This window comes from Periophthalmus magnuspinnatus, chromosome 19 (assembly GCF_009829125.3).
Source record: "Periophthalmus magnuspinnatus isolate fPerMag1 chromosome 19, fPerMag1.2.pri, whole genome shotgun sequence".
NCBI lineage: Eukaryota > Metazoa > Chordata > Actinopteri > Gobiiformes > Gobiidae > Periophthalmus > Periophthalmus magnuspinnatus.
The window spans coordinates 27,714,991-27,742,685 of record NC_047144.1 but is presented as its reverse complement, the minus strand read 5'-3'; the positions used below and the strand labels follow the sequence as shown (position 1 = coordinate 27,742,685).

General features: G+C 38.0%; 1 protein-coding gene across 1 annotated transcript; it reads right to left on the bottom strand.

Annotated features, from left to right (window-relative positions):
* Positions 1 to 205: 205 nt before the first annotated feature.
* LOC117387532 (somatostatin receptor type 2-like) lies at positions 206 to 26,863 on the bottom strand. Its single transcript, XM_033985052.2, has 4 exons — positions 26,585 to 26,863; positions 10,874 to 11,425; positions 4,937 to 5,262; positions 206 to 2,757 (listed from the first exon to the last, which is right to left on the bottom strand). The coding sequence occupies exons 2-4, from the start codon at positions 11,253 to 11,255 to the stop codon at positions 2,326 to 2,328; spliced, it is 1,140 nt and encodes a 379-aa protein (XP_033840943.1). The 5' UTR covers positions 11,256 to 11,425; positions 26,585 to 26,863; the 3' UTR covers positions 206 to 2,325.
* Between the last annotated feature and the right edge of the window lie 832 nt (positions 26,864 to 27,695).

Here is a 27,695-nt window from a genome sequence, read left to right as displayed (position 1 = left end):
CAATACAACATGATGCTATGTGCAGTTGTTTCATTGGCAGGATGCCCGTTGATTGTGTTGTGATATACATACATATATATATGTGTTACTTTCAGAACCAAGTGGTGGGCGATAACTGTTGAGCTCCATTCTGCATTGGCTTTCAATAATCATCAGAAAATTATTTTGTTGTACTGTTTTACAGTTTCACAATCACACAGGAATTGACTCTTAAGTGTCTGTTTTATTCGTGGCTGTATTTTCAAAAATAGAATCAACACTAAAAATAACACTGCATTATCAACACATCTCACCATTTCTCCTCATTAGAGCTGAGTGCTATTAAACTAACACGGACCATTCACAGGAATATGTGATCAAATATTTTGAGCGTATGGCCTGGAGAACTCCCCCACTGTGATCTCTAATGTGTTATTTAATGTACCCTTTTTTCATATCTTATTTCTTGTGAAGATGTCTTAATCCATGGAGGAGTAGAGCCAAGCTCACTATCCCTACTGACTGTAAAAATAATAAAAAAAAAAGTTTCATACAGCATTTACCCAGCAGAAATGCTTATTTTACAGTGGTGCACATATAGGTATAGTATAGTATAGTATAGTATAGTATAGTATAGTATAGTATAGTATAGTATAGTATAGTATAGTATAGTATAGTATAGTATAGTATGCTTTAATATCACAGTGTAGCAAGTGGCATCTTTGAAGAAAGTGGTGGTGATAGAGGTAAAACTTACTGTCCACAAAATGCATCAAAATGATTAGATTACTGTATGCAGATACTGTAAAAGCAACTCTTTGTGCCCAAATCAGACCGTAATATGCAACAATTATAAACCATTTTTATTGCTGGTGCACTACTTGTGTTAGCTATGCTATAACATTAAAAGTCTGCTTTACCCCTGAAAAGTTCTGAAACAAGGTTACACATTTATTGTGGTAATGTTAGGACTGTGTTAAAAAAGAAAGGAATTAGTTTGGAACACTGCAGTTTAAAATGTACTACATTTTCTGTAAAAAACAAAACAAAACAAAAAACAACAACACCTGTATTCAAAAAAGTCTGTTCCATATGTTGGCTCCAATGTATTTACAATAAAACAAAATGAATATTTTTTGTTTTTTTAGACAGAACATGTGCATAGCTATTCTAAAGGTGTCACTCTTAAAAGGGTCTATTATTCAAACTTCATATATCTAGGATCATTTTTACAGTTTACTTTGTATGCCACACATGTTTAACACACAAATCTTGCTTATTTAGGTTTGTTGCTTATTTGTTTTCTCCTCTCAAATTGAAAGCAATCTGTGATGTCATGCGGTAACACAGGAAGTGTTTTTAAACTCTATACCCCTTCACTAGAATCATTTGGAAGATTTCAGACCTGGAATTGTCGATCTCTGCAGAACTAAAGGTAAAAGGTAGCTGTTAGCATGAAAACTACAACTTGATGACATCACAAGGTGAAAAAGAGCTTATTGAGCTTTGGAGATGTAGACTAATAATAAAGGGTCACTAAGAGATGTGCGAATGAAACAGAACACAACTCCGATATTTTGGTGGAGGTAACAAATTATAGCATGGCTTAAAGCTCTTTTGGATAATATCCTTTAATTGATGTGTCTGTCTATTTTCTTAATTCAAAGATGCCAATATTAGTGAAGCACACTCATGGTCTTTATATATACGCAAGCTACAATATAGAAGTAATGAAAAGATCAGTCAATGTAAAGTTGAGTAAAATATTTCTTATGTACAGGTTTCCATGTGTGCAAGGCCAGAACCGCTTTCTTTCATCAATGTTGAAGTCAATGTACAATTTTATGACACAATGACAGCAGCATCCTCCTCCATTATCAATTTTTGCTCTCTATTAATGACTTCCACTTCATATCACAAAGTTTCAGAACAGCTGTTTTCCTTGGCTCCTCTCCACTGAGCTGTATGAACTGACTTGGCGAATTAATCTGGTTATGTCCCAAGAACTGCAACTTTCTGAATGTCCTTCTGAATTTCCCCAATCCAATAGAATCCATGAAGATATGAATTCTGCCCCGAAGTTGGCCGTGACTTCTCATTGCTGCTAGGTAGCAAGAGCACATTAATGCTAAGATTCGGCATTAGCTCCTCATACAGTATTGAAAATTGTTTTACTCAAGGTCATGGTGCAAAGTTGACAGAACATTGCATCACTAACCCAATATTGAATGGGACTCAGTGAACCATAGTAGCCTGCTTGAAAATTGTTGGTTTTGGTTTGGACTTTACCATTTGTAGGAATCATTACATCATATTCCATATTTGTCCAGCAACGTAAACATCAGTTCAAATGCTAGTCTGCAATTCCCCATTTAACAAGGACGCATTGTGAGTCTCCAAGTTAGCGCCAATAATAACAGCATCATGCACCATTCTACTCCGGTCTGCCCTGCTGTCACTGCGTTCTATTTCGTCCAACCCAGTCACTTTCTTCAGACACAGAACATTTTGAAAGCTCTTCTTGAAGTTGTCTGATAAAAAGGCATACAGGATGGGGTTAGCGCAGCTGTTAGCATAGCCCAGCACCACCACACAGTCAAAGGTGCTCTTGACCACTGGGGTGGGCTTGATGGAGCTGGTTACCGAGGTGACGTTGAAGACGTAGAACGGGAGCCAGCAGAGGACAAACACGGCCACCACGATGGACACCATGCGGGTGACTTTGCGCTCCGAGCGTTTGCGCTTGGTGGAGCCCACACGCATGCCTGACGATTTCACCTGGAACAAAGCAAGATTCCGTTTAAGGTTCAAGCTCCATTAAAATAGATACAGCAATTTGTTTGATATCCTTTCATTCAGAACCATCAAGATTGGGGCTGTGCAGTACTACAAGAGTGACTGTACAGCCAAAATTATATCATGTTTAGATTAGTATTAGATTGTATTAAAAATTGTTAATTTGACAAGATTTTGTAATTTGAATATTAGGAGCACCCTCCATGGAGATAAATTTGTTTCATGTTTATACTGTGGAATATTATAGCCAAAGAAACACAATTTCTTTGGAAATAATCAGGAAGAGACTTGAGCCAGAGTTCACAAACCTGAGTGGCTCTTCTCCAGAGTTTGTGGAGATGCAAGCCTTCTTGGAGTATAGATGCATGTTTTTATATGTTTTCAGTGCAATAAACCTGTTTTTATTTTAGTCTATATTTTGGCTAAAAAGTTATGTACCGTGGCCTTAAATGCACTAGAATGGAAAGCATTCATGTGTTATGTTGGCTGAGGTTAGGGTTAATTTTTCTAATAACAAGAAACATATTGAAACAAATATCTTGAGCGATCATTAGTAGGAAAACAAGTATTGGGTTTTATTTTATTTTTGCTTTATGGCTTAAGGCAATCAAGATGCCTAGGCTTGCATCTGATTTTCTCATTTACTTGAATGTGTTTTTAATGATCAAATGAACAACTTTATTCATCTGTCTAACAAAAACAAGATTAATTAGGGCCTGTGTGTTGCTCGCCTGTCTGGTTTTGTTACATTTGTTTGGCTGTCTGTAGTCCAGATGGATTTGATATGCAGCACTAGCAGACTACTGCAGTCTTTGGAGCCATGCACCCTGCTGAGGCCTTGCATATGTATGGTAGTACTGACCGGGTAAATATGGACGTGTGGTCAGCTGACACGTCTCTCCTGTCATTCACAACAATCATTCATAAATAAACATACCAATGATAAACAGCATTATAATAAGCTAGTGTTTACACAGCTCCTGCGCTTTCAGTCTCTAAGGAACTCGATTCATAGTTTTTCAATTATCACTCCATATTTGAAAAGGTCAGCTACATCAGTCAACCTACTGTTAAGTGTGTGGTCGAAAGAGTACTGAAATTTACACTCAAGTAAAGCACAGTGGCTAAACATATTTTCAATTACAAGTATAGCGGCTGAAAGTACACTAAAGTAAAAGTATAAAGTACTTCCTAGCCCTGTTTTAGTAACATATTCTCTGAGCTCTGGCCAATCAGAGCAGGCAATACAGCGCTGTCATGTGTGTTTGTATGTACAGATACTAGAAGAGACAGCCATGGATTGGGACGCTTTTAAAATTTGGGCAATGCAAACAAATAGGAAAGTATACAATTTAAAAATATCAATTACAAACTTCTACTGTGATTTGATTACAACATTAAAGTTTTAAAAATGTATTATACATTTTCAATTATGTGGAAAAATGGTATTGCTCATATTTCATACATATAAAGCTACAAAATTTATAGAATTTTTTAGTTTATTTTGGTGACACTTATATAGGGGATTTTGGATATTTTATGTAGTATTTGAGTAAACTAAATCTTACTGAAAACTGACTCATTTTTGGAGTGCTTTTTTGAATGCTCAGAGAAGTCTACTTTGGATTAATGGATTCATGAAACAACTGCAAATCAAGCAAAATTACAACTCCATGTTTTTGACAAGGGGGCAGAATAATATGGCTTAAACCTCAAAAAAGTTCATTTTGCATGAGCTACACTATGTAACTTTTTAAAGATACAGTATGTAACACTATCTATGTGCTGATGATGGCACTATAAATAGTAAAAATCACACTTTGGAACATTCTTCATGGGGATAGATACGTTTTATGCCATTGAGTAGAGGATAGCCAGTGAAATAACATTTCCACGGAAACAAGCAGGCCAAATAAGAATCAGGTTTGTGGAGATGCAAGCCCGCTCACACTAAGAACACATTTTTCAATGTTTTTCAGTACAATAAACACAACAGAAAAACCCTGCTTTAATTTCAGTCAATTTTTTTGGCTGAAAAGTTACATACTATGGGTTTCAGTAAAATAATAAATTGTTTGGAATACAAAGTTTGGTGATTCTAGATGCAACTTAAAAGGATAATCTTTGTCCCAATGGGAGATGTTTGTGCCGTACCCCTCACCTTGATGATAATGAGCAGGTAGCACATACAGATGACCGCCAGGGGGATGAAGAACCCAATGAAGAAAGTGTAGACGATGAAGGCTGTGTAGTAGACATCCTGAGGCTCTGGCCAGACGATCCCACACACCGGAACAATATCCAGCCCACTGAACATCATGGTGGGCAGGATCACCAGGAGCGAGACCCCCCACACGGTCAGATTTATCAGCTTGGCGACACGCGGCTTCCTCCATTTTGTAGACTTTATGGGATGGACCACAGCCAAGTAGCGATCGATGCTCATAACCATCAGGCAGAAAATACTGGTGAATTGGTTGAGAGAATCTAGGGGTGGAAGGTAGGAGCAGAGGATTAGAGACAGGAAGGAAGTGCGCGTTGAATGCATTAATTAAAAGTCACGCGCCAAGAGATACGGTGGCCTACTGTGAAATGAGAGAATATCTGATTTGCATTTTAAAAGTTTAATGGCAAGATTTGAGCAGGTTTCAAAGTGAAGTAGATGTTTTTTTGATGCAGACTGAAAAATTGAATGGAATTATCATCAGTTGCACACTAAATAGGGGGCTTTGGTAGTGGAGGTTAAAGGTACCAAAAGTTTGAAGGAAGTAACTTTAAAGGTCCTATATTATGCAAAATTGACCGCTGTGAGCTTTTAGCAAAGCTAAAATATTGTTACCTCATTAAAAACATACTTAGAGTTGTATTTTGCTTTATTCACACATGCTTAACACACAAACCCTACATATTTAGGATGAGTTCTTCAGAAAACACTCCCAACCTGTGATGTGGTACAGTAACACAGGAAAGGCTCCATACACCTTCACTAGAATAAAGCTAACAAACTTCTACTGAACAAAAACTAAAAGGTAGCAGGTGACTACTGCTTCATGACATGACAGCATTTTGATCTTTGCAGATGTAGACAAGCTAATAATAACAAATGTGTGTAAATGAAACAAAACAGGTTAATCATGTTTCATTATTTTTTGAGTTAACGCAATAAAACCCATTAACATGCCCAGTCTTAGAATAAGTAATAAATAAGAAAATACTCCAGCTGTAATAAGCCAACTTTTTTATGGAGTTGAAAAAACATATGAGAGAGATAATGGTCATTGTGCACAAGTCAGTAAATTTCAAGCTTTTTAGAGTAATGTGTATTTAGTAGACAAAGTACAATGCATTTTAAAATAACTCTTCCAGTCTTTAACACATTTTTTTCATTTTTGTCTCTGCCACATTAGTTTGCCCTTCACTGCATAATTTTCCTTGTCAAAACCTTCACAGATGTGAACATCAGAAAGAAATCAGATCACTCACATCATATGTAACTGTTTACATGACATCTCCAGAAATCAGATAATGATCAGATACTATGTGGTGTACATGTAAGCATAGCCACTTATGTAAATTATTGGACTGAACATTAGACCTATTATACAAAATTGACTTTTTAGAGCTTTAACCATGTTATAGTTGATTCTTATTCACCCTCGAAGTTGAATTTACCGTGATTCATTCATGTTTGAGTACTTACTTCATTCTCCAATTTTATTTTCTTAATCGGTGATACGTGTAGGATTTGACAGCATTGTGTAGCCATTTTGTAGTGATGAAGCTTCATGAAACATTGAAGCATTTCATCCAATTGGTTCACTCCAATGCAAAGCTTCTTGAAGGTTGTTTTTTTTTGACAATATTTCTACTGCTTTGGAAAACACCCCCTCACAGAGCACAGATGAGGTAGGCATAAACAAGAATGCCACTGCTAACTTTTATAAATGGGTATAGACATATTTTGTCTCTCCCAGTACTCTCCAAAATCTCTCCAAATTATCTCTACCTCTCTCCAAACTATCTCTAACTCTATCCAAACTGTCTCCAAACTCTCACTGACCGCAATTCTCCATCAAACGGCCACATTTTGAATGAAGCCTGAGGGGTTTATATCACTGTCAAAACTCGCTGCAAAATGCGAACCACTTTCTGAATCAGTCGCGTGGTACAGCCAGGCAGCAAGGTTTCGGACGTCATCATTTTCAGCTCCTCCCCTAAATGAAGCAAGCCTTGATACAAGCATTACGGAAACACCCACTCCGTATTGAGGCTTCGAAGCACATGCTTCAAAGCCTCAATACGGAACGTTACATCACTACCTTTTTGGCACAACTGAAAAAAAACTTGCTCTTGATCACTTGTGTGACTTGATTTCCAACTATCCGTAGCAGGGGCTGACAAGCATGCAGTGCTTTGTTGGTATGACATTTACAGTAACAAACCTTAAAGGGGCAGTAATACCACACTGGGCTTGCAACAGAGTTTTACTGAGTCGTATTAGATCAAGGCAGAACTTTTGATGTATTTATCATCATGACTATCATTTGAGGCAATCATTGTCCATTAGCTTGAGCAATTTGTGGATCAGTCTTCCTATGGTCGTGCTTTCTCTGCAACTTTAAATGATCGCATCATGAAAATAGTACCAGGAGAGGGCCATTATTTTTCAAACAGCAATAATGTGTGTGATTTGCCTGGAGAAAGAGCCTGAAAAGAAAAGAGCTAGCAGGGAGACTATCAATATGTAATTCTGCATTTTGAATACATTTAAAGAGTCTTTATTTGAGCAAGATTTGTCATGACCCAGTACAGATATATTTTATAAGCAGCTCAAAGAAAGTCTGTTATGCACTGTCTGTATCTAACTATAAAGCTTTTTTTTTGTCTGAGAATCAGTGCATGGTTAGCATGCTAGTTGTTATTAGCTTTAATATGAGGGCAAAACGCTGCTCTGGTCTCTGAGAGTTGTGAAAAGTGCTTAGAAACTCATTATGGTATTTATTATTAGGTTGCTCTGCATAAAGTATGTGAGGAACCACTGCGATCCATTTAAAATGAACTGGTTCTGTTTTTCATGTTGTTAAACAGTGAAAATCAGGTACAGTGCTTTTAACATAAACAAAATCAGTTAATTATTGTGAAGTACATTTAAGATTTTGTGTTACAACTGTATTAGACCTGGTTTTCTCTGAGTTTTGAACCTCTGGACCAGAGTCCTCTTTTGTACCCAAAAGCTGAGAACCAGTTTGTGCTAGTTTACTAACACAAACTGGCTCTCAGTAAACTGGTTTACTCCTGAATTATTTCTTGCTGACCGGTGGGATTTAGGAGTCTCTTTTAGACAGTGTAGTCCCTCATTCGTCCAGCAGTGGTTCAAAGTAGAGGTTTCAGTTGTGGTCATGTGGACACTGTGTTTACTATTAACTAATTTCAGCCCCATATAGAAGCAACTTCCAATTTGATGGTACTGCCCCCCTTTTAAGCAGAGAGAAAAGGTAGATTGAAGGGGGTATAAAGGAAGAGAATTCCTATTTGAAGAGAAATGGTGGACTGAGATTGAATTTACCAGCTGTTAACAGAAGCACCATGGTTGAGGGAGAGTTCAAGTCATTCAAATGCTAAACAAGATACTTAACAGTTCTGAAAACTGAACAAATTACAATATGGGTATAACGACACATAATGATGTTATCTAGTAAACAAGGACATGGCGATTTCATTATGATACATGAAATAGAAAAGCACTTCTTTCACTGAAACCTTCTCTAAATGTCTCTTTTAGGAAAACCAATCCAAGTGTTGACTAGGAAACCATCATAAGATGTTAAATAAATGATTTTGCATAAAATATCTCTTTGGTATAATCCCTCATCCATCCAGAAGTGGCTCAAGGTTTCAGTGGTATCTGGACACTGAAATTAAGACTTCAGTTCCCATCCACAAGCCATTTTCTATTTGATGGCACTGGTTTGAGGTATTGGGATTTATACTACTCTGAGTTCTTTTAAGCAGTGGGAAAAATATGAAAGGTGTATTAAGGAAGCAATTGTTGTGAAAGAAGACATATTGTGCTTCTGTGTATCTGTGTAATCCCTCTGCCATACAGGTATGATCAATAGCAAAATGAAGGTTAAATTCTGTTAGCTAGACAAAACTTTTAGAGTGAAGGTGGTAGAGTGATGGTGGACACTCTCTTATATCTGAAGGGAGGAGCTAACTGAAACTAACACACCTATTTGTATACAGTTTCTGTGGCAAAATACCTGATGATCATCCTCGCTCCTCTGGTTGGTAACAGGGAGCACCATATTGAGACTTTGCTAACATGTGTTAGCAAAGTCAAGCGTCTCTAATTTGACCCAAATGAAACAATGATTTCCTTTTATGTGACCTATCTTTTCACTTGTATACCTATATCACTAGCTGTGGAGGTAGCAAAGAGCAGACTACTAGTTTCAGTTCAGTTTATTTGTCATTGTCACAAAAGAACAACGAAATTGTGTTTGGAGCATCCCATAAAGTGCATAAATAATAAATACCCTTAAACCCCAGTGTAAACATTGACCCAGTGTGGTTTCAGTACAACATGACAGTCTTGTAGCAGCATGATGGTATCAGTAAGGTGCATAAAAACAGGGACATACAGACAGGGACTTGAGAATAATGACTACTACAAGATACTAAGATAAAAGAGCAAACTAACTGTCACCTGAACAAATCTGCCAAATATTGGACATTTGTTTAAATACCTCAGGAAACTTCTACAGGCAAATCCACAACTGTGCCATGGGCTCACCAGTCTCTCCTATTATTGTTAACTTATATATGGAACCATTTGCCTCTTTTCCAGGCATTTTACACACGCATTGAAATCGCTATGTGGATAACAACTGGACTAAAAGTAAGAAACTGGTTCACCCAAAGGACAAACCCAGAACCATAAGCAAAGTAATGCGGTCTACTCCGTCCAGTGTAGTGAAGAGTGCAGTGAGTGTTACATTGGAGAACCAAAACAGTCACTCCATAAGAGAATGTACCAACACCGTTGCAAGAGCAGCACAGGACCCCAGTAAGTTGTTCTACTCTATCTCAAAGCCACTAACTGCTCCTTTGAAGATAGTGAGGTACAGATCTTCGCCAAAGAAAAGAAAAGATTTTAGATGGGAGTTAAAGAGGCAGTTTTTGTTAGAAACAACAAATTCATCTTTGAACAGGAATCTCCTATTTGTAACTCCATCCCCAGACCCAAATCAAAACAATGAAAACAATAGTAATAGCCACTATGCTAATAGTTGTGAGAGCACCCATTAGGGGCCTGAACGACTATGGAAAATATGGCTCAGGCTCAGTTGACACTTAGTGTAGTTCAATAGACCTGGCTAACAAACAGAAACTGTAAACAAATAGATGTGTTAGATATAGATAGATACAGATAGATATAAGTCAGTGTCCACCAGCAATTGGACCAGAACTGAAGCTGGAACATCTTCACTCAATTTTTGCGTTGCGTTGTGCTTTTGTATGCTATATAGTGATAACCTATGACACCCATGGATCATGTTATTATTTCGACATTTTAAATCATAATGTTGATGTAAAAGAAGAAAGTCCGCTAACTTCCAGGTCAGAGATGGGAGCTTACGTTGCCGTAAATGTCACTACAATAAAGAGCCATGTAGCTGCTGGCACCTCCTATAGATACCTGCAGATTAGTAGATTACGCTAGTGAGTAGTGGATTATTTTTCCATTTGTGCCAAAATGACTACACAATACTGAGGAATCCTACACATATCACAGACTAAGAAAATAAAATTGGAGGGCAAAGTAAGTACATAGCAGAGGGCATAAACAATTACTTAAACTCGTATGCTAAATACAACTTTTGATGGGGTAAATGAGAAGAGGAAACAACTATATCATGGTTAAAAGATCTAAGATGTCAATTTTGCTCAATAGGTCTGCTTGAAAAAAAGAAAATCCCTCTTTGAACAGTCAAGGTACTTCAAACCAAAAAAAATCCAATTGAAAATGGCTTGTGGATGCGAGCCGAAACAATTTGATTGCAAAAAACTGTCCAATCCAAGAATTCTCACTTACCCACACTCATGATGACCCGGCACAGTGCCTCTCCAAAGGGCCAGTGCACCAAAGCTAACTGCAGAGCGATGAATGGCAAGCTCATCATGCACAAAACGTCAGCCACTGCCAGGTTCAGGATGTAGATGTTGGTGACTGTCTTCATCTTGGCATAGCGTAGGATCACGTAAATGACCAGTGCATTGCCACAGAGACCGATGGTGCACACCACGAAATAGATGAACGTAATTACAACCGAACTGGTGGTGTCCTGGTGAATGTTGACCCTCTCCGTCATATTGTAGTCTGAATTATTGTCCAGGAAGTAACCATCATACATTAGGGATTCAGGGAAGGAGATGTTGGGGAGGCTGGTGAGGAAGGGCCACTGTTCGACAGCCATCTTTGTAATCTGTAGTGCACGGGGGTGTAATAGAATGTAGAATGGTGGTTACATTGTTAGTTGGATGTAGAAAAAAGTTTAAGGTTGTGATAAGCAGTTGTTTGGAGGTGTTTTAGATGGATTGCAGAGTTGCTATATCCGGTTTGTTGGAATCCTCACTTCCTGATGACCTAGAAACACAGAAACAAGAATTGTAACTAGTAATTGTAACTGTAAAGTCTCGAACATTTGCTCATCACAATTTTTAAAGGTCCTGTGCATGTTTTCCATGTAGTTGAGCAAAATGTATCTATGTGTATCTAAGAAGAAAACATTTTATTGTCAAGAGTGTGTCATAGTAGTTATTAGCTTTACCATCATGCCAAAACTCTGCGAACTGTTTAAAATTAACTAGTTCTATTTTTCACATTTTTTTAAGACACAATCAGTGCTGTTAAGATTTTCTCACCCCAAGGCATTGCTAGACGGGACTGCTGTATTGTATTGTATTGTGAAATTTAGCAAAAGGTCGGGGCACATAAGGTAATAAAAGTAAGAGTGTTTGTCAAAGTGGTGACTTGATCCCAGCTACATATGTTATTGTGTCTTTGGGCAAGACACTTGGGTTAGACCTTCCAGGCCATGTTTATGCATGCATCTCCTGTATACCACCATCAAGAGTGAAATTAATAATACATGAAATTGTCAAAAAGACTTTGATTGAAAGGAAAAGCATTACATAACACTGGGTTTATATTAGCTCTGAGCCAGCTGTGGTTTGGGACCCACATGAGTCCTCCAAGATTAAAATCTGACCTCGGGCCTGGGTCCACGAGGAGATACAGGTCTACAATAAGACTCCACAATAAGTCAAATGTTCTTTGGACACCAGGTGCTTTCTGGAGCATACCTCTCTGTGGTATCATGTCAACCTGCACTGTGTTGGTGTGCACTGTGTTGGCTAGTAACTAACACTCACACTTCACAGCAAGAAGGTTCTGAGTTTAGTCACCCGGGCCTTTCTGTGACAGGTTTGGGTTGTTTCTCCCTGTCTCTGGGTGCATTTCAGTTTCCAGTCGACCCAAAACATGCAGATAGGTCAAACCCTCTAACTAAGGTAGTCGTGACCAAGACTAACTCAAAATCTGGAGATGGGTCCCTGGGCTCATATTGGATGTAAATCGAGTGAGACTAATGCAATATGTGATCCCTGGTAGTCCTCTCAGTTAGAGAAACCTGTGCCTAGGGTCCTTGTCAGGTTCAAACTAATAATTAATAATTTGGCTTACTATCTATTACTCTCCTCCGGACACCAGTTAACCCCCTTGCTCAATTTCTTCTGTATTATTGATACATGTAATATAAAAGATGCACTTTTTTGTCATTCTTGTGTCAGTCTGTACTTCGTTGTAACCCTCTGAGCCATGGGTAATGTTATAAGCAGTAGCTATAGCTCCTGTCACTGTCAGTCCCACCTCTGCCTGCTACCTGTGGCTCCTAACCAATTATTCTCTAAGCATTCATTAAAAAAAAAAAAAACACTTCCAACTCCTCATTCTACCATTTTAGTTCCATCTCCACTACAGCATCTTCTTACTGATCTCCTTGCCATCATCAGTGTCTAGTCCCCAGGGGAATTTGAATTTTTTAAAGAACAGACTGGAGGTACCACACATATTCTTTGCATTCTTATTGTAAAGAGTTTTTATATACCGAAAACCAGGAAATAAGGCTGGTACGCTGTTAGTACACTAATTGTTGTTAACATTCCATTCACAGCAAAACTACACTCTGATGTCTGAAAGTTGTGTAAAACGCTTATTTCATTGTAATGAATAAGTTCTATGCTAAGAATGTGCCAAGAAAGTGAGGAATAAGTCTGGACTGTCACAAAATGAACTAGTTCTGTTTTTCACATTTTTAAGTAAAAATTAGGTACAGCACCTTCAAATAAAAGATTTTGTGGGACTTGCTCAAGAAACCTTTTTCATATTCTATTATTTCAAAGCAAAAAAGAGTCTATTATTCAGCAGAAAAGTATTGTAGTTCCTACCTTCACCTATGGTCACGAGCTTTGGGTAATGACTGAAAGGACGAGATCGCAGATACAAGCTTCCAAAATGAATTTTCTCTGCAGGGTGGCTGGGCGCTAACTCAGACATAGGGTGAGGAGCTTGGTCACACAGGAGGAGAGTCGCTGCTCCTCCACACTGAGAGTAGCCAGTTGAGGTGGCTTGGACATCTGAAAAGATGTCCAAGCCACCTCAACTGTCCAAGCCACCAAGCCTCCTTAGGGAGGCGTTTCGGGCATGTCCCACCGGGAGCAGGCTCTGGGGAAGACCCAGGACATGCTGTAGGGACTATGTCTCTCGGCTGGCCTAAGAACAACTTGGGGTCCCACCGGAGAAGGAGTAGGACGTGTCTGGGGCAAGAGAAGTCTGGGAGTCACTGCTTAGACTACTGCCGCACCAGATAAGCGGAAGAAAATGAAAGGATGAAATATTGTAGACCACAAAACAGATTTCTCCACAAACTGGCCCCATGCTTACAATGTGACGGACTTGTGGGTGGTGGTTATGTCGTGATCACAAACTGACACAGAACAATTTGATGCTGTCTGCAGTAGTCATTAAACATCTACCTCCATGGAGACAAAAGTAGGTAATGCAACAAGGCCAAGTGGCAGGTCAGATCTGTTGAGAGGCAAGTCTGCTCACAGTAACAATGCATGTTTTTCAATGCATTTTCTTAGCAATACAAACACGTGTAATTTAATACATGCAAGATAGGTAAGGTTAATGCCAAACCATGGAGAATTCCAAGCAAAACAATCACATCTCCATGGAGACAAGCACATGGCAGACACCATTGCACCTTTAATAGACTACACTTTTTCAAAATCTGACTTCTTGATACTGTCACATATGACTTGACCACCCAAAGGATAGAAAAAGTTTTTAAAATTAAATCTGCATTGAATTGATCATACTTTTACTTCTTTTGCTTGAGACAGAAGTAAGAATGCAGGTACTTTGATACATGCTCTATGCAAGTTTCCTTTGATTCTGCCTCACCCACTCTGCCTCTAAATGCATCTTGAAAGGAATAATACAATGATAATGTGATGACAAGGCAGCTGGTGGTGAGTTCAGTGGGTAGGTGTCACTGTCACGATTAGGATAAGTTACAATTTGTTCCTCAGTTTAACACGAACACCAAAAGTTGAGAAATTGGAAAATGATACAGACTAAATCATCAATGACACAGTGCCAGACCTCATCCATGGGAGATGGAATTGCACCGCCAACCTGTGGGTTAATGGATCGCTCTGTCAATGATGTTTATGTCCAGACCAGGATTTGAACTGCCAAACACTGAGCTACTGTCACTCTGTTATTAAACAGTATGGTGTGTGTGTATATATATATATATATATATATATGTGTGTGTGTGTGTGTACGTGTGTGTGTGTGTGTGTGTGTATATATATATATATATATATATGTGTGTGTGTGTGTGTGTGTGTGTGTGTGTGTATATATATATATATATGTGTGTGTGTGTGTGTGTGTATATATATATATATATATATATATATATATATATATATATATATAGATAGATAGATAGATAGATAGATAGATAGATAGATAGATAGATAGACAGATAGATAGATAGATAGATAGATAGAGAGAGAGAGAGAGAGAGAGAGAGAGAAATAGATTTACCAGTACAGTTTAACAATAGAAATAAAATACTTTTCTTCAGCTGTATCTAAAATATAATCAAAAATTTAAATGACAACACAAGAATTTCCTTTAAATAACATAGAATAAACTGAATTTAGTGGGCTGAACCTGCAAACATTGTCTTGTCTTTTTAAATTTCTTAATCTTTGTAAAAAACATAGCTGGCAAAACCAAGCCATGCAGCCTCTAACCAAATCCAAGAGTTATAACACACCAGTGACTAAATATTGATAAAATTCCTTCAGTTGTGGTACAAAATAGCTTGAATTTATTTGCAGTTACAGTAAGTTTAAAAATAAATATTATACAAAGAGAAGATCAATACTATCATGGTTGACCATTGTTGGTTTCTGTTCTGTTGCATGAAGAACAGGAGCAGAATCACAGGGATCGTTCTGTAGATCTTTATTGTCGGTTACAGCAATACAGTCAGGTTAAGGCAGTGTCCAGAAAAATTCAAAGCAGAGTCAAGTGAATAGTGTCTTAGTGTCTTAAGGTGACACATTCTACAAATAAGAAATTTAAAGCAAAGTTAAAAAATGTGATTGCATCAGTGTTCTATAAACCTCCCAGAGAGGGGGTCACACATTCCTATGATGAAAGGGGCTACAAATAAGAAATGTGGCCTTAACCAAAATGGTCAGAACATAGCTGTTATCTTCTCTTAAGCAATGTATTACATTTGTATATTGTCCACACCATTGTAGGAAACAATGACAGAATGCACAAATTTCTTTGGGGAAATAACGTCTAATCTGAGCAAACTGGTGTGTTACAATAATCAGTCATCAATAAGTACTTTTTTTTTTTTTTTTTTTACTAGTTTCAGTATTATGTTGTGTTCCATTCATCCTCGGAGGTCAGAACTCAGATCTCAGAGTAATGGTTTCCAAGTTTTGGTGTTCCAGAGGTCGCGTTGGAAAAGCTATTAGCAGTACATTACAGTTTATGTAGACCTACAATCATGCCATAAAACTACCATTAAAACTAGGGGTGTTCAAATGAGCCAAAATGATCAGTTCAAATGAATGTATTAAGTTGGACATTTTTATTACAGCTGTAAGTTATAAATCAACATTTGAGACTGAATTTTTGATTTTGGTAGCAGTATTAGCATAATGGAGCATCACAGCACATTTATAACTCCAGAGGCTCAGTGGCTGCAGGCGCAGGTTCACAGAAGCAACAACTAAAGGCAAAATAACGCAAGTAAATGTCACTGTCAGATATCAAAGTTTATCCACACGCAGGGCACAGCCACGTTTGAGTTTTTAACTTGGAACCAGCTTTGAGTTCTGAAATATTTCCAAGTAGGAGTTAAAGATCGTGAGTTGTTCCAGTATAAATTTACAAGTTGGAACTCAGAAAATTCGACCTCTCAAGGAAAACTGGAATGCAGCATTAGTACCCAATGTATCAACTTCTCTGCATTTTGAACCTGCAATCTACTAATCCATAGGCCGATATTCTACTACCCCCATACCAGACATTACTAGCTCCTGCCTCACAAAGAGGAGGCAGAACTTCACAAGGGCCACGTGTGATAACACTCGATCTCTCATTATCAGAGGACACCCTTCAAAGGAAAAAGGAAGAAAAGTGCACTAAAATATGCCAAATGCTGGTGTTCAAAAGTGGATTTTTTAAGTGTTGTTATCATTCTAGGTGGAGAGCCCTAAACCTTCTATTCTTCATTCTTTATTGTCTATTTAGATCCCAATTAGCTCCCAGTTGGTTGCTAGTCTTCTTGAGGCCCTGTAGTTTTGCCTAGAATGTTCTACAAAATGGCATTACAATTAGCAGTCTCTATGAACACAAGCAGGGGACTCCACCTGACATCTAAGTATTTTTTTGTATTTTTACAATAAAAACACCTATAATTGAATACATGAAAGATTGATAGGTTTATACCACACTGGACCATTCCAGGCAAAGCAATCATTTTCATGGGACAATACTGAATCTTGAATATGTACGTAGTGCACCTTTAAAGGGCCTGTACCAGATTTTTATTTTTTTCATTCAAATTTTTGTTAGGTTTAAGATAACATATTAACTTTTAATTTTGTTTATTGACTGTCTCTGCCCAGTTACTTAATAGATTTTGAAACCGTAATCCAGCCTAAATCCTTGTAGCTCCATCAGATGCGTGCTGTGTGCCTGGTCATGTTTGCATACATGCAAAACTACACCTACACCATAGAGCCTCGTGTTTATTCAATTGATCCATGAGACAAACAGCAGGGCCAGGGCGAGCTGAGGGATCAAAACCCTCGCTCTGGTCTTGTCATTACCTTCCATATAAGAGCAAGCTGATAAAGGAAGGTGACACAAAGTCTTATTATGGGGAAGTTAAAGTGCATATGACAGGTTAGAGTAATCATTTCATAGTTAATATCATGCCGATGATTTCTAGTTTTTAAAATTTTGGTGAAGTTTATAATTTTGCTTCCTGGACACAGGTAGCAGATGTGACATAAGCAGAAGTAATTCCATAACTGTTAGCTAACAATCACAATTTTAACAAGGGTCAAAACCAGTTTCAATTGCACAATACTTATGATTAGACTAAAAAAAATAAAAAATAAAAACAACACCTTTATCTTGTTACATGAAAGTGACAGAAAAATGTGTTCTTTGCTCTTAAATTGTCATATGCACGTCTGTTTTCCTGTTTTTCAATAAAAACATCCAAAAATAATAAAACAGCTTTGTGTGACAATGTGAAAATCCTCAGTTTTCCTCAGCAAGGCGCATGTGCATGCAGACATGTACAGCGATACCATCCTGAAAGCTGAATTTTTTTTATGTTTATGTGTCACCAACAATCAGAAATGAGCTGACATGAGAAGTACACAGTCCAATACAAAATCAACATGGAAGAAAAATAACACTGTCCAATTTCCCATACTTTATAATATTTTTTCTAAAAGCCTACTAGGAATATATTCCAGATAGTTGCTGCCTTTTAGGTCATTTTGCTTTCATTGTGAAGCAACGTTAATTGAATTTCAGTTAATTTGTGCAAAAGCACATTTTCACCCCTGAAATGCATTAAAATACCAAAATGTTTCTCAAATTTCACAGCCAAACCTCAAAGTATTCCTTCCACAGGCCGACAACATCCCCAGTCGAGGTCAGCAGCTCTCCACCCGCACTGTAAACAGTGTTGGTGAAGCACTGCTTCCCTCTCCTGAGGCATCAGATGGTTTGCCAGAATCTCTTTGAGGCCGTCTGATAGTCCTCCTCCATGGCCTCCCCAAACTCCTCCTAACCCCGAGTTTTTGCCTCCGCGAGCGCACGAGCCACGGCACGCTTGGCCCAGCGGTACTCGTCAGTTGCCTCAGGAGTTCCACGAGCCAACAAGGCTCGATAGGACTCCTTCTTCAGCCTGTCTGCATCCCTTACTTCCGGTGTCCACCACCAGGTTCGGGGGTTGCCGCCACGACCAGCATCGCAGACGTTATGGCCACAGCTACGAGCGGCCGCATCGATAATAGAGGTGGAGAACATGGGCCACTCGGAGTCCATGTCCCCAGCCTCCCAGGGAGATGCTCTCCTGGAGGTGTGAGTTGAAGACTCCCCTGACAGAGGGCTCCACCAGACGTTCCCAGCAGCCCTCATGATACGCTTGGGCCTGCCAGGTCCATCCAGCTTTCTCCTTCACCAGCGGATCCAACTTACGACCAGGTGGTGATCAGTTGACAGCTCTGCCCGTCTCCTCACCCGAGTGTCCAAGACACGCAGCCGTGAGGTCGACTATATCTAGTCGGTAGTGCTCAACCTCCCGCATAAGCTCAGACTCCTTCCCCCCAGCGAGGTGAAATTCCATGTCCCCAGAGCTATTCTTCATGTCTGGAGATCCGGTCGTCGAGGCCCCCGACTTCGACTGCCACCCAGATCTCTCTGCACTGGCCTCTTACGGATCCTCTCGCGGATGGTGGGTCTACGTGAGGATGGCCCATGTCGCTCCTTCGGGCTGAGGTGCTCGCTCTCGAGCACCTACCCCAGGCCTGGCTCCAGGGTGGGGCCTCGGTGACGCTGGTCCGGGCGATATAGCGAACCTTGATTGTACACTCATTATAAAGGGCTTCTGAACCGCTCTTAGTCTGACCCGTCTTCCTGAACCTGTGTGCCATGGGTGACCCTATCAGGGGCATGGAGCCCCCGACAACATAGCTCCCAGGATGCTCAAACCCATCCATCATGTTAAGGTGGCGGTTCAGGGAGGGGAGCTATTACAATGTTTTACACAAAACAAAGAAACGGTACAAGATATATATATATATATATATATATATATATATATATATATATATATATATATATATATATATATATATATATATATATATATATATATATATATATATATATATATATATATATATATATATATATATATATATTAACCATTTTGTGGACATTACCATCACCTTCAATCTCTATAAAGGACACTGTAGATCAAAGGGTAATATGCACCAAAAGGCCTTTAGAGAAACTCTTGTCTTGGAGCTGGCAGAGGCAGGAGCATCAGAACACAGCAGCAAGAAGGAAGCACAGAGAAGTATCATTGCCTTGTGTACATCAACCCAGGCAGTGACAAGACACAAGTTAGGTTGAAGTGCAAGAAGTGACATGCCAGACGCCAATGAAATGTTTAACCTGCAATATACCCCTGTGCTTCCAGAAACAAAGAGACTGATATAATGACTGGCACACAGAAGACTAGCCATAATCATGTACAGTGTGTTTTCACTTTGCAGTGTTGAAGTGTGTGCGTTTGTTCACTGTTTGTAGTGTGTGATTTGTAAATATTTATTTATTTTGACCCATACCACTTGTTTTGACTATATTTTATATACAAATATACATTTTATATTGTGTTTTGATATGCTATGTAAATTTACATCAGTAATAGAGCAGATATGTGTGCAGATACAGAATCCTCTAAGTGTAAGCTTTCAGTAGAGCCCTCATTGATGTCTGTGGGTTGAAGCATTCAAAGGTTATAGTATTTTTTCCAGACGTTTTCCAAATGTCTCGATTTGGATAAGCTTAGAAAATTTGGATACATCAAAAGTCCCTCCATAAAATGCATGGATTTACTAATGATAAAATGAGTGTAAAAAATCTCATTTTTATAGATACTGTCCTCAAATTTGAAATGTGAGAGGTCAACAATATTTTCAGTTGAGATATAGTGTATTTTTGTCCCCAGCTACTGACTGCAGCTTTCTACACCTTAATTTTAACAAAAAGATTTGGGTGAGGATGAGAAAAAAATATTTTTTATGTGTGTTCCAAAGTGTATAAATGCTTACCAGACATACTAATAGTGATTCTGACACCTGTGGGTAAAACTATAGGGTGTTACATTTACAAAGACCCCAAACTTGTGTATATACTGTACTGAGGGTTCAATAATGGTTATCATTTTCATTTAGAGAGGTCAGAACAAAGGCAATGTCTCCAAAAATATCCAGAATTCTAACACAAATTTCAACAAACAGGTTTTCCTGGAAAACTACATATGTGCATTTTTACAAACAGCTATCTACTCCATCCACATTAAGACTCAAATAAATCTGTTTTGTTTGAAGCTAATCACATGTCCATATAGTCCCCTAGAGCCTTGAGTAAAGTGCACTCCACATAAGTACCACAAGTCTCCTTTCAAATCTCCACCCTATTACTTCCTTGTATCACATGTTCTTGAGTATAAAAGCTTGCTAATATCTGCACTCATGCTAGACTACAGTGCTATTAACCAGCAGGAGTTCTGAGAAATCGTATCAAAAGAAGCAAAACAATGTAATTATATTCAACCATAATGTAGCAACTAGCATTTTAGCTAGTGATGTGAGGATGTATAAGTCCATACAGTACTCATTTTGAGTTTACTGTAGGGTTGTCAAATGTCAAAAATCAGATACTAATATTAAAACTAGTATCGAAACTGGACACTCATTTGAACAAGTATTGATACTAAAAAAGTGACATTCACAGGATAGAAATGAACATTTCCTAAATAGCTTTAGAATGATTTAGAGCTTTATTAGAGCAAGTATAAGACCACATAAACTAGTATAAGTTTGAGTGAATTCACAGATACAAGACCGCATGGTGATATAAAAGGAAGTACTACAATTTAATGTTGAAAATACCATTCTCTTATCTAAATAAAGAGTGTGTTTTTTATTATTATTGTGGAATTAGAATCACTATTGAGCATTGATTCCTTAGTATCGAAATCGAGAAATTTTAGCATTATGACAACACTATTTATTACAAGTTTGTTTCTCTGCTTTGTCAATAACAAGGTGATAAAATGGCCGCCCCCACTACTTTGACCTTCAAATTAAAAGGCAGGGTTAATGACAAGTGGTTATGCCTCTAAGCTAACAGTGTAATTAGATCTTCTGCCACCAGTCCTGGATTTATTATAAGACAGGTGTGTAAAAAGTAAGAAAGGGAAATAATAAAAAGGCACAATGCAAGTTTATAGGTGGAGCGTGCAAAGCCTGCTGTTCTTGGAGGTGTTGTTTTGCCTAAAACCTCCCACAAAATTGCATAAATGTTGCAAGGCAAGTTTATTTGTACACAGTGGTCCCTCATTTATTGAGGGGGTTATTTTCTAAAAATAGCCCACAATAGGCAAAATCCGGGAAGTAGTCAGCTTTATTTTTTACAATTATTATATATGTTTTAAGGCTGGCAAAAAACATACAAAACTGAAAAATTCAGCGAAACAATAAGGCTGCAAAAAGGTCAACCGTGATATAGTGAGGGACAACTGTTACACAATTTGTACACAAAGAAATTCCAAGTGCTTTACAGAATAAGAAAGATATTAAAATCACAATACAACAAATCAAAACATAAATAATCATCATAAAATTAACATTAAAAGAGAGGAGTCCAGAATAAAAAACAGTTCAGTCGTATGCACAGCTAAACAGAACCATTATGAGCCTGGATTTAAACATTGTCAAAGTAGAGGACTTTCTTACAGGTTCAGGAAGACTGTTCCAGATTTTAGCTGCATAAAACTGAAAGGCTGATTCCCTATGTTTAGTCCTGGCTTTGGGCACCAGTAGGAGGCCGGTCCCTGAAATCCGCAGAATGTGAGATGGTTCATATGGCACTAACATGTCAGAGATGTACTTTGGTTCTAGGCCATGGTACATAAGCAGATCTGCTTTAAAATCTATTCTCTGAGCAACAGGAGCCAGTGCCAAGACCTGAGCACAGAACACATGTGCTCGTACTTCCTGGTTCTAGTCAGGAACCGAGCAGCAGCGTTCTGGATGTACTGCAGCTGTGTTAACGTTCATTTGGAGAGGTCAGTGAACCAGCCGTTACAGTAGTCTAACCTACTGGACACAATGCATGGATAAGTCTCTCTAAGTCTGGTTTAGCAGTATAACTTCGATTTTTGCAAGATTTTTTAGATGGTAAAAAGCTATTGATTTGATGTGGGTGTTAAAGTTCAAGTCTGAATCCATTATTACGCCCAGATTTCTAGCCTGATTTGAAGGTTTTAAGAGAAAGAGACTGGAGGTGACTGCTAACACTTTCTTGATGTTTCTGTGGACCAAAGACTATGACTTCAGTCTTGTCTGAGTTTAGCTTGAGAAAGTTGCATCCACACACTGATAGTAGTAGTGGTCCAAGTAAAGGTAAAAAAGTATTTGGGTAAACTACTTCTCAAGTAAGAGTAATTTAAAGAATAGTTGTCGGGATGTAACATCTGATTTATAATTTGAAATTAATGTAATTTGAAGGTCAAAATATTCAGTGATGTACAAAATCAGGATACACACAAAAATTATATGAACTAAATTATATTTGAAAGAGCAGTGCAAGAAGCACAAATATTCAAATCATTTATATTGTCAATATAAAGCTTTTGTCACTTGTTGACTTGCTCACAGTGGGAAGAGTAATCAAGACTTTTGCCCAGGTAAGAGTACTGTTACTTCAACAATAATATTACTCAAGTAGGAGTAAAAGTATGCTGCTAAAAAACTACTCTGAGAAGTTTAAAAGTTACTCAAGTACATTTACATTAGTAACTACCACCTATGTAACCTTTGAAAATCAAATATTTCCAAGCAAAGCTGTCAGGCATGTTTTTCTGTGCAGGATGTAATCTTTCTCATGTCTCCATTGAAATGTTATTGCCTTGTCTGGAATCACCCACAATCTGGCATTGCTCACAGTATGAGTGCATCTTTTTCAAGGTATTTTTGAGCAATTAAAAGACATAATGAAATAAATGCAACATAGACAAGTTTAAAGCTATGCTCTGGAACATTTCAGGCAAAGCAATGACATCTCCATAGAGACAAGCAGGTATAGCGGATCCTCCACCAGAAAATGTACATAAGACACCTTTAAAGTCAACATTTCATGTTTTGACAAGCCCAGAGTTTACTGGAATACCTTTCCAATATTATTGTGCTACTGAAACTCACAGTTGGTTTAATGATTGAGAAAAACTACCTCACAAAAGTTGCAAAATTTTTGACCAACAAAGAAACAATATAATAGGCTATGACGTGAATGCACCTGCTACCTGCTTGCCTCCAAGGAGATGTTATTGCTTTGGCATGAATGTTCCAAAGTATGGCATTAAACTGATCGATCTTGCTTTTTATTCCATTTCAGGTGTTTGAAAGCAAAATGCCACCTGCTTGCGTTCTTGAAGATAGATAATTTTAATCCTGTTCTCCTGACTCTCCATTTTAGGCAAAGGAATAAAATCTACTTGGAGACAAGCAGCTGGCAGACCCTATACCGTTTTATGGTCCAAGAATTAGGGAGAGCGCTAGTTGCTTGGCAAAACTCCACTCTGGTCTCTGAAAGTTGTGAAAAGTAAACTCATTGCAGTGAACAATTAGAATGCTCGGAATGCATAAGATGCATAATAAGTTTCAGGTACAGTGACTTAAATTGTACAGTGACTTAAATTGGAGAGGTTTAGTGAATGGCTATGGCTGGTATACCAAACTTGACCATGTACAAACCCACACGGACAGATGTTTAACAGTACCGTTATATCCAGTTAGTATATTCTAGGCGCTGATGTGAGTCAATGTGGGCAAGCTCAAGGCTAAAATCTGTGACAAGGAATAAATTACCAACCACCTTTGGAAGTTATACCACTCCAGTCATTAAAAACTAAAAGACAGACCATTCATGCAGTAAGGCTACACAAATTGGGGGAAATTGTAAGAAAATCTAATTAGATTTGCTATTTATGTTTAATAATAGCTGTAGGGTTGTCAAAAGTATCAAACACCAAATACTAGATACATTCACGGGACAGAATTGAACCTTTCCTGTATATCTTTAGAATGATCTTAAGTTGTATCAGACCCCCACCAGAAGTATAAGACCACAGAGTATACACTGTATGCGCCCACGGGCCACTGTGGAACCTACTTGGATGACTGAGGGATTATATATATAACACATGGTAATATAAAAGAAAGTACTATTATTAAAAAATCACTGTACTGTACTATATATATATATATATATATATATATATATATATATATATATATATATATGTATATATATATATATATATATATATATATATATATATATATATATATATATATATATGTATATATATATATATATATATATATATATATATATATATATATATATATATATATATATATATATATATATATATATATATATATATATATATATATATATATATATATAGTTCAATTCAATTCAACATTTCAGAACAAGTTTGTACAGATCTAATCTACAAAGTTAGCACTTTTTTAATGCTGGATTAGGCAGGATATTTTGTTTGCTGAAATTATAATACTTAAAAAAAAAAGTAGCCTTTAAGATTTGCTAATTGTGTCCATTCAAATAGTGATTTTGATTAGATTGTGATTAGTCTTGCAGCCTTATTATGCACAACCTATTAGAAGTGGAACATTTGAAATAAATTGTATAAGTCAGTTTATAGGCATTGGCATGCGTTGACTCTTTAGAAATGTTATTCGATTAAAAGGTGCAGAAGATGCACAGTGCAGAACCAGGCCAAGTTACAGGTCAGATCTGTGGATAGGAGAGCACAGTTAAAGCACCTGTCTATATCTATATCTGTTTCAATCTATCTATCAGTATTATTGAAAATTTTAAATTTCAACATTACAGTAATTTAAAGACATCTGAGACTGAACAAAAATGCCTCCTAAAAGAAAATGGTATTCTGCTGAGTCTGATGACAGCTACACAGAAGAGGACGCGGTGCTTCATCTATCTCCGGAGTGGGCAGAGTTGTTCAGAAGCAACACCGAGGATGAAGAATTCCAATGGATTTAGTGATTTTATAGTGAGATTGAGAGTAAATTTGTTAGCTTGTTTTTTATGCTTTAATTATCTGATTCACTGTTAATATCTTACATTAGCATACCAGACACATATTCAGTTCTGTCTATGCTGCATGTAGCTGAATAAATTCAGTATGTTGTTCTGTATTTGTATATATTTATTTTGTACGTATTTTGTATGTATTTATTTATGACTGTCACAAAGAAGTGTTGTCAGAATAGCTTATCGCTCTTTTAGGCAGTGACATAAGCAGGTGGCATTTAGTGCAAAGGTACAAATCACATTTTCTGTCACTGGACTCTGGTCTAGATGGGGAAATCATTCACTAATGTGTTTTTAAGCAGTAAACTCAAGGACTAGTTAAAGGTAGTGATGGGACTTGCAGCGCCTTTGTGGGATCCGAATCTTTTGGATCGGTTCATGTCAAAGAGAAAATCAAAGGACTGGCTATTTTTATATTTAATTATATGACAGAAGTCAATGTGAGAACTCATTTAATTACAAACTAATCACAAAGAAATGACCAAGGCTCAGATTTGTTTAAAGTGGTTCAAACTGACAGTGAGAGTTTGAAATTATGAAATTCTAAATAAAACCTTGCACTACTATAATAATTATATAACTATGATTAAAATGCCAAATATGTTTTTGTTGTTTTGTTTTTTTTTTGTGTGTGTGCAAATCTCTCACTTGTGTCACCTGCTCTGCTTCTGTGATGATTCTTGTGTTCGTTCAGCGTTGGTTCAGCTTTGGTTCAGCGTTGGTTCAACGTAAAAGTGCATAAAAATTGGACACCTGCAGTGTCTTACTTTAAGTTATAACGCAAGTGTAAACGTGCTGATACAAATAAATAAAAATGAATAAATAAAAAGTTATGTTACGTAAAAGATTGCTTAAAATACGTGCCGATTGCAGGGACTGATGTGACTGCCAACAACTACAGCCAAGTAGCTGTGGGTTCTAACAAATGTAATATTTTTTTTTAGTAAAAGTGATAAATAATATTAGACTATATTTTCAAATACAAAATGGTTGATTGACGTTTAGCCTCAATTATCAGTGCACGAAAAGTTCGTGCCAAGCCTTGTGTGAATGGTGCGAATACACGGACAATCTGAAACGCTTTAAACATCGCCAAATCGAAAGCTGTCTTTGGTCAATACAGCATCGCTGTAAGGAAATATTTATACTTCTCAAAACAAAGATACATCTTTACGCACTTACTTCAACTGCCACACTTCATCCGTGCGTCAGATCCATCGCTGCTGGTCGTCCTCTCCATCCATGCACCTGCTCCGATGTGCCGACCTTTACGCACGGACGTCTGCCAGAAGTCGCTCGCTCCCCTTCCCTTCACGACAACCGATTTTCTAAGGGCATTTTTAACGAAGCTTCCACGCTTAAATCCGTGTCGTTGGTTGTGGGTTTTCTGGAGAAGAGCGAGCGCGTGGTGTGGAGAGCGCGCGCGAGTGGAAACAGGGACGTGTTGCCACTGAAGCGGCAATAGAGTCTTCTCTATGAGAGAGAGAGAGAGAGAGAGAGAGAGAGAGAGAGAGAGAGAGAGGGGGGGGGGGGGGGAGAGAGAGAGAGACAGAGAGAGGGAGAGCGAGAGAGAGACAGAGAGAGAGACAGAGAGAGAGACAGAGAGAGAGAGGAATCGTACGTCACTGTATACGTGCTGCGTCGGTGTCCACACTTCCACATCCACACTTGAGTCACGCATGAGTTACGTATCGGTGACAGAACGATCAGCGGGACACCAGAATAGCAGAGTGGCATTAGACCGAAACGCGTTTGTCTGAACTTGTCTCGGATTTCGCGCTCCGTAGTTCTGCAGTTCTGTGTGAAAGAAAAGTGCTCCCAGAAATCAATTTATGCTTTAAGTGATGGTGGAGACTGAGTGAATGAGGGAACGTTCATATAAAAAAAAATGCAAAAAAAAATGCAAAAACAATTTATAGATATAAATTGTTACATCTATAAATGATTATAGATGTTAATAATATATTTACTGACATAGGTCTATTTCAAACCTACTAACACTTCAAGACAGAAACTGGTTGACCCAAAGGACAAAACCCCGAGCAAAGTAATGTGGTCTACTCCATTTACTGTGATGAAGAGTGCAGTGAGCGTCACACTTGAGAAACGAAACAGCTACTCCATAAGAGAATGTACCAACATCTCACAAGAGCTCCTCTGGACCCCAGTCTGCTCTACATCTCCATGTCAAAGCCACTAGCCACTCCTTTGAAGATAGTGAGATTCAGATCTTTGCCAGAGATAAGAAATGGTTTGAAAGGGTAGTCAAAAAAGCGATTTTTGTTAGGAAAGC